Genomic DNA, 18760 nt, shown 5'->3' on the forward strand with positions numbered 1-18760 from the left:
CACCAGATATACATCGTGTGAACAGAACCTCAAAAAAATTACAATTAAAGGAGCGCTCCAGATAGAATTGATAGTGTTACGCTTGGAGTATGACCAGGGCATTCTTTCTGATGTTGTGATGAATCCCTGTGTCTTGCTCCGCCCCTCCCAGGCCCTGCGTATCCGTTTGCCTGGACTTGTCCTTTAAGAAATGTCTGAGTAATATGGTGCTCAACTTCATGCATTTTATGGGGTAGAGGAAAATTTTTTTGCATATCAGCGTTTTTAAGATGTCAAGATTTTTAAAAAAATTCAATTCGGAGGGTTTTTGGAGCATTTTATATTTTTACTTTTTGTATTGTTGGAAGCCTTCAATTTAAAAAAACAAACAAACTGGATAATAGATAAATAAATCTCCGTACTGTAAAAACACTTATTTGTTTTAGGCTTATAAATCGGTAAACGTTTAAATTTCTGTGACATTTTTGCTCAACTGGACGGCCACAATGTCCATTAGTATTGCAAAAAGTTACTTGGTGTGTTTCGGTCACATGACTACAATTCATCTTTCGACTTCTCTGGAGTGTCGTCTTCCACTTTAATATCTTTTTGTTGATCTGCTTTCAAATCTTCTATTATCTGTAGACGCAAAAAGTTGGTTTAGATATTTTTTTTGTAATTTTTTTGGTATTTTTATTTCTATTGAATGCCGGAAAAAAAAAATACCAACCTTTTCCTCTTCATCCACGGGCAGCTCGCCACCGCTGTCAATAAATTTGGTGAAGAGTTCCAGGGTCCTATTCTTCGTGTACTCAATCATCTGCATACAAAATAAAAATTGTCACTTAAATTGTACGTCATTCACCTGAAAATGCACAGGTGCGGATTTAAAATGCAAAATTCTGGAATATGTAAATTCATTTTTCGTTGGTCACAGTAGAAATCTGCATATTTTTATATAATGAATGTTTTTACATGTATTTTCACAATATATTTAACTTAAACGTCGCTTGTTCTGTCTTTGGGTGATTACACTGGGAATATATAATACAGCTGCTTTGATATCTATTACCTTTTTTTTCCTATTTTTAAGGCTCTGTTCACACCTGCTTTGTGATATTCCGCCGTTCTGCTCCATCAGAGGAGCAGAACAAGGGAATAATTGATGCAACGGACGCCGACAGAACCCATTGACTTTAATGGGTTCAGTCGGCTTTCCGCTGGGGAGTCCATGATTTTAGCGGACACAATAGCGCAGCATGCTGCGCTATTGTCTCTGGAAATTTCCAGTAATCCCTGCGGGAACTGTGACTGGGGCCCTTAACTGCGCCTACAATGCAGATGTCAACAAAGCCTTACTTAGTGCAGTTTTGCAAAACATCTACCTAGAATCTGTCAACAAGCTGCTGTTGACGGATCTGTAATGTCTGTATAGTACTCTGAGTGCACATGGGTGAATCTGTGTTAATAATTGTGATTGTGTGTGTGTGTGTGTGTGTGTGTGTGTGTGTGTGTTAAAGAGCCTGTTTTTTTTATTCTATTTATTTTTTATTTATTCACACAAGTCCTAAGTAGTAAAATCAACAGCAGCTACTTGGCTTGCTGATGGTATCCAGATAGTAACATACATATATTTTTTTCTACACGGCAGATATGAGCTTTGAAATTAATCTTCATTATGTTTTAGTTGTCATTTATTTTAGAGATGGTGATTTGTACATTTTGTTGACTACGCCGTGACGGGGATTGTAGGCGGAGCTTGCTATATATTACCATAATTTAGGCTATTAACTGCATTATAAGATTGATGTTGATTGGTGCTCATACACATCTAACCTTTCGGCCTGGTCCTGCAGGGAAGAACCTCAGGTTCGGGTAACCTCTTACTCTCAGCCCATCAATTTCATTTGCGGTGCCATCTATTTTAGCGATGATGACATTTTCATGGTCCTTGTATTTTTCGCCAAGCTCCTCCCAAATGGGTTCCAGCTCCTTACAGTGAGTACACCAAGGCGCGTCTACAACAGGAGAGTTACATGGGTTAACCAGAAATCGCTTTCCATCAAGTTTATCTTACAGCTTTGGTCTAGCGGAAAGGAAATAATACTGTTTTTAATAACAACCAGCAGAAGTGTGAATACAGCTCTGGAGCATAATAGATGCTGGAAATGTGAAATGGTGTTCAAATACTTTAAGGAAAGTGCCAAACTGATTATTCTAGGCAATTCTTCGGTAGTTTGCCAGCAAGAGGACAACCATTCTGATGGTGGATGTTTCTTATGTACTTACAGAATTCTACAAAAACGTTCTTCGTCTCGTCGTACGCGACGTTTTCGAAGTTCTTGCCAACGAGAACTTTAACAGGCTTCTTATCCCAGTCTTCGGGAATTTCTTCACTTAACAGATTTTGCTAAATTCAAAGCAAGAAACGTATAATAATCAGCGAAAAATAATTATACGGGATTCTGGAGCGGAAAATCTCAAATCTCATGATTCTTGTAATCGTTATCGGTACCTTTAGTTTACCATCCAGCACCGCCTGGCAAAATTCTTTGACGGTCTCGGCCGTTATTATGTCGTTATTGAAGATAAACTTCTTCACCTGCTCAATGTTGATCAAACGGATGGTGGGAATATCTGCGTTAGTGAGTCCAAAGTACTCCAGAACCCCTGAATGAGGCCCATCGGAATTAATTACCACAAATAGGATCTGTAGGATAAAAAAAGTGAAAATTTTTCAAAAAATTAAAGGAAAACTCCATTGCGGTAATTGCATACACATAGCATCGGTAATATATACTTTGGTACGCTCAAGGATTAGGGTTAGTTATTTCTCTTCCTGTAGCCCCCACTCCATACGTTTTGCTGGTTAAGTGAGTTCAGGTTGCCTAGCAGCATCTTCTGTTCTTGTCTGGGTGACCACCGGTTTCATACATGTGTCTACACTCGTTGAAGTGGTCACTGGAAGGAAGTTGTTCATCCCAAGTCCTGCTTTGCCAACACCCAGCGATCAGGCGTTCTCTCTCGCCTACGTATGTGGTATTACATAGAGACCATGAATGGTCAACTATACATGACATTGGTGCGTTGAGTCCTCTAGAGCGGGAGCTGTTTTGACTACTAGGGGGAGTGCCAAAAGGGGACCCCCTGTATGATGTCATCATAGCCGAATAGGGCCCAGAATCTTCCCATGCCAAACTGTAATGTGTGACTTTATTAGGTCAGCGGATGAGTCCTTACCTTTCCTTTGAAATCCGGTGCTGCCTGTCGGAAGTTCTCCAGGAGTTGAAGTTGATCTTCAATGGTTTTATTAATAAATAGTAATAAGTGGTTGGGAATCTTGGCTGCGAAGATTTTTTCTGACGTCTGTTAATTTTAAAAAATATATATATTTAAAAAAATAAAAAAAATACACATAAAAGAAGAATATTTTTTTTACATCAATTTAAAAAATTGAAAATATTCAAAATCATCTGTTGTAATGTTGATGCAGTCAAATTTAATTATTTTGCCTACAAGAAACTTGCATTGAGATTCAGTTTTTCAAAGGGGTTGTCTCATGAAGATCACTCCTGTCCATATGTCCTATAAGGGCATATGGCTGTCAACGAGGGGGTACCTTGCTCGGGACCCGTTCTTCGAGCCAGAACAGAGAGCTGCAATGTAATACTAAATTTCCTCTGCAGGGGGAGGTGCGTGGCTGGCCGCAGCAAAATCAGCTGTTTGCAGGGGGAGTGTCGGGAGCAAGATACAGGGTGATCAGCCGATCGCCGCACCGGTGCCCATATGAAAGGGGTTCTTTGTGATGAGAACCCCCTTTAATATATCGCTTAATATCAACAGTAGTAGCACTAAACCTAAAGGGGTTCTCTGATTTGGGCAATCTTTTTGTTAAAAGGGTCCCCCAATGATCTGCAGTAATCTGTGGGGGATAGAGTGGCAAGTGTTCAATTTCCCTGCAGTGCCACCACAGGAGAAAAGAAGTATTGAAATCAATGGGCTATCCAGGTAATGCACGACGTACCAGGTCCTCCAGAGTGATAGACGCTAGTTGTCGCCGCTCTTCACTCTGGCCGGTTGATGAAGCTCCTCAAAGAGGGACCCCTCTCTATTAAATCAGGATGAAAATGGGTTTTCTAAACAAGACAGCCCCTTTAAGGACAAAAACCTTCAAAAAAGCATTGAAGAAGTTGAGCTGTCCTCATAGACATGAGCTTGTGGGGAAAGTCTCATCAATGACCAACTTTACTTTGGCTGCAGAAGACTTTTGTATAGCAATTTGTTACAGAACTCTAAAGCCTTCATATACCTGATCGTTGTATTCTGTGACCAGATCCATGCTGTTGACCATAAGGAACCTAACAAGCTCCTCTTTGTCGAAACCCAGATCCTCATCTCCTTTGTACTCGTATTTCCCTTCAGGCTATTTAAAAAGGAAATAAAAAAGCAAAAAGTCATATATATTGTACCAAATCGATGGTAATGTACAACCTCCCGTCTTTGTGAAGCATTGGATGGAGAACACCAGTCATTAAATCATAGTGGTCCCAAAAGAGTTCCCATCAAGACCATGAAGAACCCAAAACTAAGACCCAAATATTTAAATCCCAACAAAACCCCAAAACTGAAGCTCAATATACAGTAATTATTCCCAACAAGACATAATGTATGAAGGACGAGCTCGTACACTCTTGAAAAAGATGACGCTGTCTTTAGTAACTCCGTATTTCTTGAGTATTTCTTCTTTATGAGCAATCGCAAAGTTGAAGTCTTCAGTGTTTGATGCAACCTCATTGAATATTTTCAGGTCAGCGTCCTCAGGATCCTGGAGAATTACAAAAATAAAATCATCAAAAAGTTGAGATGGGTAAAGTCAACCTCAGGTGATACAGACATAGATTCTCAGGACTGTCTATAGAAACCACCGACCAGGACTGCTCATAACACAATAAGATCTACTGTGTCATCTCAGCCTTGGGGTTTCCATCAGATCTACTTGGTGGAGGATTCAAGGGCAAGTTCACCGTTCCATAGAATACGATATGTCATTGAGACATATCAGGAGATCTCATTAGTTGGGGTTCCTGAGATGAGATCTCCACTGATGTCTAGACTGAAGGGTTCCACAAAGCTCTTCCAAGCTGGAGATCTCTGGGCCTTCAAGATACTTCAAGAGGGTGGTGCTAACATTGAACTGCATGGGGCCAGAGGCCTAACTAGAAGCTCCTAGGCACCAGTGCAAAATCTGTAACGGCCCCTACCAACCATGTATCATTGATTATGCTCAAGTCTTTTTATGTAGCTGAGGGTCCCCTCAGGCACCCACTAGGACCTGGTGCTACCTTTGCATCACCTAAAGCTACGCCCATGCATGGGACTGTATCTTTTACCTTGAAGAAACCAATCACAGTATGTTCATGAGATTTGATGAACTCCTCAGCGGCTGATACTGTCTCAACCACCACGGCTGCGGGTTCCATCCTCCTCAGCATCCATCTGACAAAGCCCTCAGTGTCTCTCCTGCCTACAAGGTAAGTAACATTTTAATATTTTTTTAAAATATTTTACGACTAGTATGACCAGACCGATCTAAAATCATGGAATATCGTATCTATCTCACATCGGTGACATCATTTTTATTAGTTATGGGTCAGATTTTATTGTTACCTCCATAATCAATGTGACCAGTTCTGTTTCCATTTTGGAAGAACTTTAATGTAGGATATCCATTGACACCAAACTCATTGGCGAGATCTTTGTCTTCGGTGGCGTCCACTTTGGCGAGACGAGCCTCTGATGTCTGTTCCTTCAGGTCTTCTGCAGCTTTACTATATTTTGGGGCCAGCTCCTTGCAATGGCCGCACCATGGGGCATCTGAATTTCAAAAAAGAATTAAAATATGTAAAATATTTCTGTTATAGCTTCACATTTATTTTCTGGGGCACCTCCTATCGGCCAAGGTGGAGAGCGGCCACTAAAGGCATCTCTTGCACTGGAGGACCTGGAACATCCATTCATTATACAGACAGCCCATTGATTCCAATACAAAAAGTGTAATACTTTATTTCTCCTGTGGTGGCGCTGCAGGGGAATTGTGTACTTGCAATCAGGTTCCTTCACAGAATTTAACTGATCACTGGGGTCCCAGAAGTGGAACTGTATGTGATCAGCTTATTGTTGGGATACTTAATGAAAAGGTATTTTCTAAAGCAGAAAACTCTTTTAATATCAGTATTATATATTATTTTTGACACGGCCGTTTTCAGAAGCAGTTCTATGGGTGTATTCACTACGGGTTTTTTTAACGGCCTGTGAATACTGGTCGTCAAAAAATAGGACATGTCCTATTTTTTGCCATTTTCACAGCCCCACGACTCCCATAGCGGTCAAAGGATCAGTTTTTAACGGCCATTTTTCAGGACTCAATCCTTGTAACGGCCGGTAAAAATTGATCCTGGCCAAGGACTCCCCGCACACAGCGCTACTTTGTACGCTGAGCCCAGGGAAGCCCTTGACATTACTGTCCATATATGGACAGTGAAGTTAGGGCTTTCAACTATGGAGTCCCCGGCCAGAGCATCGCAAGATCTCTGGCCAAGGACTCCTGTCTTGGGAAAGCCCTTAACGTCACTGTCCATATATGGACAGTGACGTCAGGGGCTTCCTCTGACCTCCCCCTATAGATAGCACCCCCGTAGATGGCACACACCCCCGTAGATGGCGGCACTGTAACTATCTGTAGGAGAGGAATCCCCAGCCGGAGCCCTCTCTGTCCATATATGGACAGTGAGGTCAGGAGCTCCAAGAACGGAATTCCCTGCCAGAGCGTTTCCGACGCTCTGTCCAGGGGATTCCACTACTGGAGAAGCCCCTGGCGTCACTATCCATATATGGACAGTGACATCAGGGGCTACTTCTGGAGCGGAATCCCTGGCCAGAGCACTGCCGATGCTCTGGCAGGGGATTCCGCTCTTAGAGTTAGCCGCTGACGTCACTGTCCATATATGGATAGTGACGCCAGGGGCTTCTCCAGTAGTGGCATCCCCTGGCTCGAGCGGCGGAAACGCTCTGGCAGGGGATTCCGCTCTTGGAGCTCCTGACATCACTGTCCATATATGGACAGAGATATCAGGGGCTACCTCTAGGATTGTAATCCCCGGCCAGAGGGATTCTGCTCCTACAGGGAGCTACAGTGGCGCTATCTACAAGGGGGAGGTGCCATTTATGGGGAAGGGGTGGTGCTATCTACAGGGGGGTGCTATCTATAAGGGGGGGTTGGTGCTATCTTCAGGAGGGTGCTATCTACAGGGGGGTGCTGCTATCTACATGGGCACTGTGGCACTATATGGGGGTGTGGCACTATGGGCTCTGGCACTTTGTATTTGGGCACTATGCCACTTGATATGTGGGCACTGTGGCACTATCTACAGTGGGCACTATGAGGGCAATGGCACTATCTACAATGGGCACTATGTGGGCACTATCTACATGGACACTGTGGTGTTTTCAGGGGCTTGGGACAAAAAACCCTGACAAATTAAACCCATCCATAAACGGCCATGAAAAAGTGACAGACGGACTGGAAATGGATGAAAATCTGGATACACTGTTGCAAAATGGCCATGAAATACTGTGAGTTGACCCGTTTTTCATGGCCATTTTTTTTCCCACTGTCGTGTGACTGTAGCCTAAAGAATTTATTGGTGTAATATAATCACTGTGACATTATAATATCGTCATTTTATTAGTTATGTTCTGATAATTGATGATTATTACTGCTGTGCTGATTTTATCAATATTTCATAATATATATTTCCATTATATGTTTATATTATAATAATTTAAATAATTATTCAATTAGATTCGCCTTCACCGTCCTCACGTATAAAAAACCGCGCGGACAGAGGTGGAAGCAGACGTCCATGGCAACCAAACAGATAACTCCTTTCGTGATCTAATATCTGCAATCTGATTGGCTGCAGTGGCGGATCCTCATATGGGCGGTTCGGGCGGCTGCCCGCGGCCCATGGCCGCCCAAACCGCACATAAGTTAAAAAAAAAATATCCGGGGTTACTGCGGCCGCATTCTCGCGGTCATCCGTCCCACGTGCTGATGAAGGGGGGGGCACGTGCATGGGGAGTCAATTGCGGCCAGGGAATGGGGCGGACGGCACAGCAGAGCACATCAGCTGTAGAGAGCGGACTGTCAGACATAGTGATGGGCAGGTGCTGGAGTCTCCCCGACAGTCAGCTCCTCTGTGCTGCTGTGCACTGTCCCATCTGTCTAAACCTCCAGCAGCTGCATGATAGCGGAAAGACTGCAAGTAGGAGATAAAGGTGGTGACATCACAGTCACATTATCAAGGTCCTGGAGGCTGTACCCTAGCACAAGCACCGCCTAGGAAGAGACTCTGGTAAGTGTGGTGTGTCTATAGGGAACATAGTGTGTGATGTGTATAGTGTAAGTCTATATAGTGTGTGTGTGTGTATAGTGTATATAGTGTAAGTCTATGTAGTGTGTGCTGTGTGTATAGAGTTTATAGTGTGTATAATGTAAGTCTATATAGTGTAAGTGTGTGCGTGTGTGTGTGTGTTTTGGTTTCAACTGTGTTTTTATTGAAAATTTTTCAAAAATATACATATAACTTAGAACAGCATGAAGGGCCATGCAATTCACATAGTAAGACAGTAACTTTCAATAGACAGACAAAACATCTGGGAAAAAACACAGGGGTTTAAGGGGGTGAGGAGGGGGGGGATAGTCGGAGCTCCACCTACCACCTAATCTTGAGTTCCCTGTATCCAATACTTGTCCCACGGGTCCCACACCACTTTGAACCTGTCCAGTTCATTGTCAATAGAGGCCGTCATATGCTCCATTGTACGTATTTCCCTAATTCTAGTTACTAAGTCGATGTGGGAGGGAGGGGTTATCTGTCTCCATTTCCATGCTATCAACGTCTTAGCGGCTGTGAGAAAGTGTCGAAAGAGTCGAGCTGGTGATTTCCCCAAAGACCTAGGGGGAACATTTAGGAGGTAATGAAGAGGGTCTAAGGGAATATCCTGCTGCAACACCGCCAATGCCAAGTTCTTAACTTCCAACCAATACTGTTGTACCAGTGAACAGCTCCAGAAAATATGGAACAGATCACCTCTCTGACCTCTACAACGCCAGCATTCCGACGGAATACCCGGATTGAAGCTATGCAGAAAGGCAGGGGTGTGGTACCAAAACATAAGGATTTTATATTGGTTTTCCTTATATGCAGTGCAGATGGAGGTTTTAGCTGCTTGCGACCAAATAATCTGCCACAATGAGAGCGGGATGGATTTATTCAGTAAGGCCTCCCACTTCAACATGTATCTATGCCCAGGCGGAGGGGAACCCTCCGGGGATAGCAATAATGCATAAATGGCTGAGATAAGCCCCCTAGTGGTGGTAGCATACCGACATAACCTTTCGAAGCTTGTAGGTGCAGTAACCCGCGTGGATCTAAAAGTTTGCTGCATGTAATGTCTAACCTGAAGATAGTGAAAGAACGCAGCGGAGGGAATATTATGATGTTTTTGAAAGTATGAAAACGGGTGAAGCTCTTGCGTGTGGGGATCAACCATATCAGCCAGGTGAAATACCTCAATTCCCGTCCACAATCGGACTATTCGGGAGGTAGTGCCCCCCGGAATAGTGGGAGTGTAGAGTACCGAAGTCAAGGGCGGGCAACCCGATGCCAAATGGAAGCGGTTTTTACTGGTTTCCCACACCTCCCTTTGAAATCTCATGGGACCCAATAAAGATGCAGTCGGCATTACCAGTGGGTCACCCCATAACAGGGAGTTTGGGTGGACCGGGGCCATCCATAGCTTCTCTATTTCGGTCCATTTATTGTACGCCCTTAAAGACACCCAGCTGGGTATGCGACGGAGGTGTGCCGCCCAGTAGTACTTCACCACATCAGGGACCGATAGCCCACCCGCAGATCGACCCGATAATAAAACTGATTTCGGAATTCGATGTCTGCCGGAGTGCCATATGAACCTGAGGATAGAAGACTGCATGGCCCGCAATTCCTTCATAGGTACTGCTACCGGCAAAGTCTCAAAGTAGTACAGTAATTTAGGGAGCAAGGTCATTTTGACCGCTGCTATGCGCCCAAAAAATGACATGGGAAGAGGATCCCACCTGGCCATTAGCTGACGTAGCTCTACAAACAGAGAGGGGAAATTAGCCTTGTAAACCGACGTATAGGAGGGAGTGAGTTGAACTCCTAAGTAAGTCAGGGAGGTTTCCTTCCAGTTGTAGGTGTAGTTGTGTTTGAGTAGCTGGAGCTCCTGGTGTGGGACATTAAGAGGGAGCGCTTCCGTTTTAGATGTATTAGTTTTATATCCTGACAGCCTCCCATACCTACGGAGAACTGTAGTAAGGTTAGGGAGGGAGGTATGAGGTTTAGTGATAGTCAAGAGGACGTCATCTGCAAACAGGGAAACCTTAAACTCTTTATCTTGTATCTGGACCCCCGCTATATCCCTGGATTTCCGTATTTGAGCTGCTAAAGGTTCTATGCATAGCACAAATAAAAGTGGGGATAGGGGACACCCCTGACGTGTACCATTCCAGATTTGAAACGGAGGGGAGGTGGAGTGTGGGAGTTTAATTGCCGCTGTTGGTTTGGAGTAGAGACCACGCAGCGCTGTCAAATAAGGGCCCGAAATCCCAAATGAATTTAGAGTTTCGAACATAAATGGCCATCCCAAGCGGTCAAACGCCTTCTCTGCATCTAGACTAAGAAGGATCGCCGATTCCTTTTGCTTTTGGAGGGCATCAATGAGGTCAAGGGCCCTTCGTGTGTTGTCTCCTCCTTGCCTAAGAGGCACAAAGCCCACTTGGTCTTTGTGAATCAAAGAAGGGAGCCAAACATTGAGTCTATTAGCTAGAAGACGGGTGAAAATTTTTAGATCCGAATTCAGAAGGGCTATGGGTCTGTAATTGGAGCACTCTGCGTGGTCTCTACCCGGTTTAGGGATCAGCGTGATATGAGAATGCAGGAATGTTTGAGGGATGGGAGAACCCTGAAGGAATTCATTAAATAAGGAAGCCATCCGTGGAACCAAGATCTCTGCAAAGGTCTTATAATACCCATATGTAAAGCCATCTGGTCCAGGGGCCTTACCACTAGGGAGGTCCTTCAATATATCAAACAATTCCTCCGCAGAGATCGGGGCATTCAGGGATGAAAGCTCCTCCTCTTTCAGTTTAGGGAGAGCACAGGAAGAGAGATATGCTTGCAGCGTTTCCCTCCGACGAGCCGGATCGGGTGGTAAGGTATTTGGCAGGTGGTATAAGGATTTATAATAGTCATGAAAAAGTGTGGCTATCGTGTCTGGGTGATGCTGGAGTATGCCCGCCTTATCCCGAACCGCCTGTGGAGTACGAACAGTCGCCTGATCCCGCAATAGTCTGGCCAGAAGCGAGTGCGCCTTATTACCTTTGTCGTAATATTTCCTTTTTGTGTATAGTAATGACTTTTCTACCCCCTTCATAGCTAAGTAATTGAGTTGTGCTCTAGCCTCTATCAATTTCCGTAGTGTCGGGACCGCCGGTTTAATCCCCATTTCTCTCTCCAACTTAGTAATTGTCCGATGGAGAGCCACCCGCTTGGCCCGAGAGTCTCTTTTCAATCTAGATCCCATTACTATGCATTGCCCTCTCATCACCGCCTTATGCGCCTCCCAAAGAGTGGATACTGAAGGAACCGATCCCTCATTAAGTGCATAAAATTCCCGCATATGTCCGGCCAGGCTGTCCCTAAGAGCAGGGGACTTAATCAAAGTTTCGTTTAAGCGCCAATGACATACTCTCGTATTTGGTTTCCCTATCTGTAGGGACACAGAAACTGGTGCGTGATCTGACCAAGAGATGGGGTCTATATTCGCCCCCTGGAGCGCACGGAGGGCAGGGACATTACCAAAAAAGTAATCTAAGCGTGTATGAGTGCTGTGCGTATGGGAGAAGAAGGTATAGGACCTATCACCTGGGTGATCCACTCGCCACAAATCATAGAGCTGGTGCTCTCTAATTAGTTGCCTAAAACGTGTAGAAAGTCCTGTAAGGGTGGGCGTCGGAGTAGCGTGTGTAAGAGAGACCCTATCCATGGACGTGGAGAACGGGACATTAAAATCTCCTCCCACCAGCCATGCCCCCCTAGGAAGCTTCTGGAGTTTAGAAAGGAGTCTACGTAGGAATGGAATCTGTGCGGTATTAGGAGAGTAAACGTTACATAAAACAATGGGCTGTCCAAGCAAAGTCCCCTCTATTATAACATATCTGCCTTTCGGATCTAGATGTGAGGTGTGAACTTGTATGGGGCAGGAAGCTGCTATCAAAATGGCCACCCCCTCCCTTTTGCGACCTGACGAGGCAGAGTACACAGCAGGATACGCCCCTCGGGCAAATTGGAAAGTTCCGGATGAATCTAAGTGTGTTTCCTGCAGAAAAGCAACTTCCGCTCCAAGCGATTTCAACTCCCTGAGAAGCAAGCGTCTCTTCACATTGGAGTTGAGACCCTTGACATTAAGTGTGACAAATTTAACCATGGTCAAAGATGTATGAAAGAGCAAAGAATGATGTGGAAAGTGCGGATGTATACAGCTCACAGTTATGTCGGGGCCAGTCCCATGTCGGTTTCAAAGCAAGCAGTGTTCTACGGCGTCCTTCTACCTTGGAGGTTCTTGGAGGATTCACTGTCGTCTCAAGTGTTATTTCGGATGAAAGTAGGAGGGGAGGGAAAGACACTGGGGTAAAGACGTACCAGGGAGACAATACACATATCTGCAGTGAGAACAAAGAGAAATGCATGAGATCAATGAATTTCAAACACACTCAGAAAATACTACCAGGGAGAATACTATACCCTGGGGCGGGTGATATTAAAGCAAAAGAAAACTGGTAATACAATATTACCCTTTGCAACTCTCTCTAAAAACAGAGGGAGAACTGCAAAACAAATTACCCCTATCAAAAAAGGAGGTCGGGTCTCAACAGTCGAGGAACCTAGTACAAAAGTACGTATAAATACGTACAGGCCGAGAAAAAACAAAAAGGGGGTGAAAAAGCCAAGTGTATCCCGGGCAATCGCGCCCTGCCACAATTTACGTTAACGAATTAAAGAGAAACAACATAAAATCAGAAATATAATCCTAAATGCATTTTTAGCCTAGGATAGTGCAACTGGCGAAGGGAGCAGCTGGTATGGGTGACCAGGCTCCTTCACATATATTACGGAGGTGCCGTGTATCTGCGCAGCGTCCATCAATTCAAATCAGGTCTCGGTGAACTTCGGTTAGACTGTCGTCTTGGAGAGGTCCTCCGTTTATTTCGGACCGACTGCCAGACTGGAGGTGGAGACGAAGGCGGCAAAGGAGTCTCCCAATTCTGCATCTTGGGCGTTGGTATACCAAGGGAGTCACAGAAATGAGGCAAATCCCCTGGGTACCTCAGGGTTGCAGAAACACCATCTCTTCGGGCTGTAAGGGAGAACGGAAACCCCCATCGATAAATAATATTGTGGTCCCGTAGGGCTGCGAGAAGCGGACGAAGCAGACGTCTTTTCTGTAACGTAATCCAGGAGAGATCCGGGAATAATTGAATCGGCACACCGGCATACTCCAGGTCTTTACGCTGACGGGCTTTAAGCATAATGTCCTCCTTAGTGCGGAAATCCTGGACACAGCAGATGATATCTCTGGGCTGAGATGTAATGGATTTTGGTTTCAGTGCTCTATGCGCTCTGTCAAGCGGTATCCGATTAGACGGGGGTGCACCCAAAAGGTCGTTAAAGATAGTCTCTAACACGATGGGAAGATCTTCAGACCCCGAGGGCTCCGGTATGCCCCTTATCCTTATATTATGACGGCGACCTCTGTTATCCAAATCCTCTAGATGCAGTTGCATATCTCTAATGGACGCCAGCTGGGAGGACACTGAAGACTGTATCACAGAGACATGGCGCCTAGTGGCATCGTGGTCATCTTCTAGAGCCTCCACCCTCGTAGCAATCTGCTGTATATGCTGCGACACCCCCGCCAATTCTGAACGAAAAGCTGCCTTCACTTCTTGTATCATACTCTTAAAGTCCTCTTTAGTGGGCAACTGTGAGAAACATTCCCTCCACATAGGGGGCACATCTGAAGGAAGTGAGGCTGAATCCTCCAGGTCAGAATCTGAGGCATATACAGGGGCCTGGGCATAGGGGGTCAAAGATGGTGTATCCCCCAGATCGTCTCTCCTCCCCGGCTGCTGGATCGTGGGCCGTTGGGGTTTAGGTGCAGGCCAAATCTGTAGGGCCATTTGTGCTGAGGGCTGTGACATTGGTGGTTCAAGCAGTTGTACTGGGGCCTCTGACTGAGCTGATGCTCCTCGTGGCCTGGCCTCCATTGCTCCTGGGATAGGGGACCCCCTTCCCTGCTGTTCACAGGACGAGGTGGAGGACAGCTTAGGGGAGCTGGGAGGGTGAACTTTAGCCATCCGGCTATTCAGCTTACCCTGTATGTGGGGCACTGTCTCCTCTCCCTGCTCGGACATCTCCCCTTCCTTCTGACACGAGGCTGTCCAAGATGGCTGCGGCTGAGGGAGCGGCGTGGCTTGCCGCCGAAGAAAGTAGCCGTCGATCGTTGGTGGAGCGGCGGCGACCTGGTGCTGTGCTGCAGGGGTGAGTCTAGACCCTTGGGGTCTTTTTTTCCCCATATGAGGCACCTTTCCCCGCTGTAGGCTGCTGGATCTGCGTGGCAGGGCGCGGAGCTCTCAGTTTATGCGACCGGCGCCATCGACTGCTGGCCACGCCCGTGTGTGTGTTTTGAATGTACAGTGTGTGGTGTTAGTGTGAATTGTATATAGGGTGCTTAGTTTCTAAATTTTTGTGTGTGAAATTTTTTCCCACCCATAGAGCCCTCTGCAGTCAGTCGCTCAGAACCCTCCTTGCAGTATAATCTCCCCCATAGAGCCCTCAGTAGTTATTGTACTGCAAGGGAGGGGGGGGGGGGGGTTAGAGCGTCTGAATGACTGCAGAGGTCTCTATGGGGGGGATAACTCCTCCCCCCCAGAGCCATAGGAGTCAGACGCTCAGACCCTTGCATAGAGCACTCAGCCGTCAGACGCACTGACCCCCTCTTGCAGTATAATCCCCCCCCCCCCATATAGCCCTCAGGAGTTATTTTACTGCAAGGGGAGGGGTGTCTGACTGCTTAAAGGGTAACTAAACTTTTTTTTTTTAAATTGACATATCATAGTGACATGTCAAAAGTTATGATCGGTGGGGTCCGGGCATTGAGATCCCACCAATCGCTAAAACAAAGCGGCAGAAGCGCTCAGGTGAGCGATGAGCCACTTTGTTTCTGATCGTCTTTCCTCTGATAGAGAGTCCGTACACCACGCTGAGGAAAGACGATCAGAAATTAAGTGGAACAGCGCCCACCCGGGCACTTCTGCCGCTTTGTTTTAGTGATCGGTGGGGGTCTCAGTGCTCGGACCCCCATCGATCAAAATTTCTGACATATCACTATGACACGCCAAAAGTTTTTTAAAAGTTTAGTTACCCCTTTGAGACTGAATTTATTAGTCTGAGTTAATGTATGGACCTGGGGTCTTAATTTGCTTAGGGGTTTGGTCTGGGGTATAATACAAATTAAGGGTGTTTAGATTCTGAATGTTTGTGTTTCTATAGACGCTGAAAATGGCTGCAGAATCGAGGGGCAAATATTTCTCATCAGGAAACTCTGCAGTCATCAGGAGAAGTCGCCATAACAGTCTGTGTCAGATGGAGAAGCGAAGAAAAGAGAACGACTCCCATCAGAGAAGACATCACCTGTGAGTCATTGGATTTATTGAGCTGTCCCCTCTCCTGACACGTCTGTTGTAGGAAATCCTTGTATTCTATAAAAAGTCTTTGTATACCCAGGACTAATAGACAAATGCGTGTTACCATTCCCATTGTCAAGAGGATGTGACGGCGTGGCAGGGCGGTGGTGGAGAGGGGGGGGGCCAAGCTTGTGGAACAGCCCGGGGCCTATGGTCTACTTAATCCGCCACTGATTGGCTGCTATAAGCAACAATGCCACGTTGTCTGCTCCACCTGTACGTGAGGACATTGGAAGGAATTGATCTACTTATAATGAGAGGATAATCACAGGGGAGGAGTCGGTCAATCCCATCACGATTTCTATAGAATAGCCGCTCGGACTTGAATCCAAAATTATCCGGTGGATATAACGCCAGAATGCGTCTGTAATAAAATGTATGTAACTTTATTATCACATCTAAATATAACACCCAGAGGTGGCGGATTCGCTGTTTGCCCTTCGTCATCTCTGTGGAGATAATGAGACTTGTGGGAAAATTCGCAGCTGGGATCTGAAGGCCGACTCTAACGTAACTCGCACACCTGTCACCTTCCCACGAGAGGAAATCTACTCTATGGAAATTATAAATGTCCGGCGGTGTCCCCCATTGGGCATGTACAGGCAAGAGCCCAAGCATATATGGCCTTCTGCATACTAATCAATGGCTAAAATATTATTAATTAGGTCTAGAAGGCCCTCTAATGTCTATAAATACAAAGAAAAAAGTTATTTTTGGTGGAGTTCCCCTTTAAATCCACATCACGGAACTAATATTGAAGCAATTTCCCAATACAAGTTAATACAAAGTTTATTTGATGTAAATTAATCTTAATCAATATAAAATGAAAAGTTCTTCAACTTCCTAATCCACCTTGTTTTAATTCATTTTCAAGAACTCTGCTTGCTGTCAATGTATGGAAACATTATTTAATAGCTGAAAGCCAGTCCTGATCTTGTCCCGCTCACACAGCTGATGAGTTTGGCACAGTGCATGAGTGTAGGTAAGAGTTTTTAGCCTGGGACTTGCCTACATTGTAACAAACCTGTCAGCTGTGTGTAAGTTGGGCTAAATCTCTGCCTCTACCCATACAAAAATTTAGCATTAATGACCTATCATGTAATACATAGACAGGCCGGGACCGTCAAAGAACGCATAGTGGGGGATCCCGAGTGAAGGACCCCCCTCTACGACATCAAAATGCCCGAATGGGCCCTTTAAATGGGCCGCTTCTTTCTGTAGAGTGCACTAACCCCTTTAAAATTGAATATTAATGTGACTGACTGGTTATGACATTTCTTTATAGGGTGTTGGGGCCCCTTATTGGTTTACGGACGCCCGCTGATTACTTCTTCTGTAGGGTTCCCATGATTTCCCCTTTAAGCCGTTCTCATTGCATTTCAGCCCCATTGATAAGTCGCCATATAACTGAAAGCTGCTCTCTGCTATCTACGCTGCCATTATCTACATACGGACAATCTCCTCTCTCCAGTCCTGTGTTCATTTTAAGCGCCATTATAACTCCCATAGGGGCCGAGGCTCATCTTTCCCAGAGTTCTGCATGGCAAGTCTACCTAGGATGTATTACTGCCTAAACAGATTTACCATATAGACTCCATATAAACTGAAAGACTAAGTATGGGAGTTGTAGTGGCCACCATATTGGTTGTCACCCAACTTTCCCATACTCCTGAATGGTACATCTGCTTATTTATGCATTAATAATTGACCCAACCCTATATCACCCGTGGCGAATTTTCTCGTCATGACTTCAGAAAAGCTGAGTCGACCTCTAGCGGAGCGGCCATACTAGTTGTCACCCAGCTTTCCCAGACACTGATATACCGAAGTAATTAAAAAAAAAAAAAAAAAAAGAACTAAACGACTTCTATTGGCTGAGATTTTTTGGGTTCTGATGATGATGACCCCATTACCCACCTTGAAAATGAAAACAAAAATTACAAGTCATCCTGATGATACTTACAGAATTCCACCAGCAGATACTTGTAGGTTCGGAGGGCATTGTCGAAGTTGTTCTTGTGGAGGACCAGCACGTTCTCCTCTTCTAGGAGGTCATCCGTCTTCTCCTCACTGGAGGACTCAGAAGATTCTGCGGAGGTGGCGTTGGTGGAGTCTTCAGCTTTCACACAAAAGGCCAAGAGGAGGCCGAGGAGCAGGTGGGACCACCTCATGGTGTGTGGAGTGGGGGGGGGATCAGTCTGTCCTGACTGAAAGAAAGACTATAAACAGAGTAGGAGCAGATAAAGCCTCGGGGTTGTGACGAGGACATGGCCAGCACTCGTGGAGCATTGCTACTGGTTTATGCAGCACACCGGACCCTGTTTAAATATTTACCTCATCCTATCAAACCTTGGGCTGGACGCTGCCAAATCTTGAAGGGCAATAGGGACTAACATTCAGACGGAAACCTGCCGGGATCGCTATATTGCTACAACTGTAGATTTAAAAAGTGAACTCCTTGTATTTAAAAAAAAAAAAAAAAATCCCCAAAAATTTTCCAAAAAAATTTTCATGTGTTTTTTTACATTTTATTTTTAAGGGGATCAAAATGCCCTGCCTTGATTACTAGTTAAATGTTATAGCAACCTAGGACTACTCTGTCATACAACGCACACTTACCTTGTGGCCGTACACCAGGCTGTCGCTATATGATCTAATGACCCAGCCTTTAATGAAATTCTCAGTTATGTATTATGGATGTTAAATAGAACAGATGTAGCAGAGCTGAGTAGTCCCTTGCATATTATGACCTACTCAATTTTTTTGTGTGCAATGTGTTTTTCCCTATATTTTTATTATTATTGTGAGTTATGTTTGTAATAGTTTTTGACAGAGAAAAATAACTTTTTGTCTTTTAATACTTTCCGTTTT

The 18760-nt window shown here is 45.0% G+C and overlaps 1 protein-coding gene across 1 annotated transcript; it reads right to left on the bottom strand.

The window, feature by feature from the left end:
* Positions 1–316: 316 nt before the first annotated feature.
* PDIA2 (protein disulfide isomerase family A member 2) lies at positions 317–18093 on the bottom strand. The gene is made up of 11 exons (XM_075831457.1): positions 17853–18093; positions 5647–5853; positions 5370–5503; positions 4667–4804; positions 4289–4402; positions 3220–3345; positions 2495–2689; positions 2269–2389; positions 1816–1997; positions 710–799; positions 317–618 (listed from the first exon to the last, which is right to left on the bottom strand). Exons 1-11 carry the CDS (start codon positions 18058–18060, stop codon positions 535–537), a joined length of 1599 nt encoding a protein of 532 aa, XP_075687572.1. The 5' UTR covers positions 18061–18093; the 3' UTR covers positions 317–534.
* Between the last annotated feature and the right edge of the window lie 667 nt (positions 18094–18760).

This window comes from Rhinoderma darwinii, chromosome 6, assembly GCF_050947455.1.
Source record: "Rhinoderma darwinii isolate aRhiDar2 chromosome 6, aRhiDar2.hap1, whole genome shotgun sequence".
In the NCBI taxonomy this organism is placed as follows: Eukaryota; Metazoa; Chordata; class Amphibia; order Anura; family Rhinodermatidae; genus Rhinoderma; species Rhinoderma darwinii.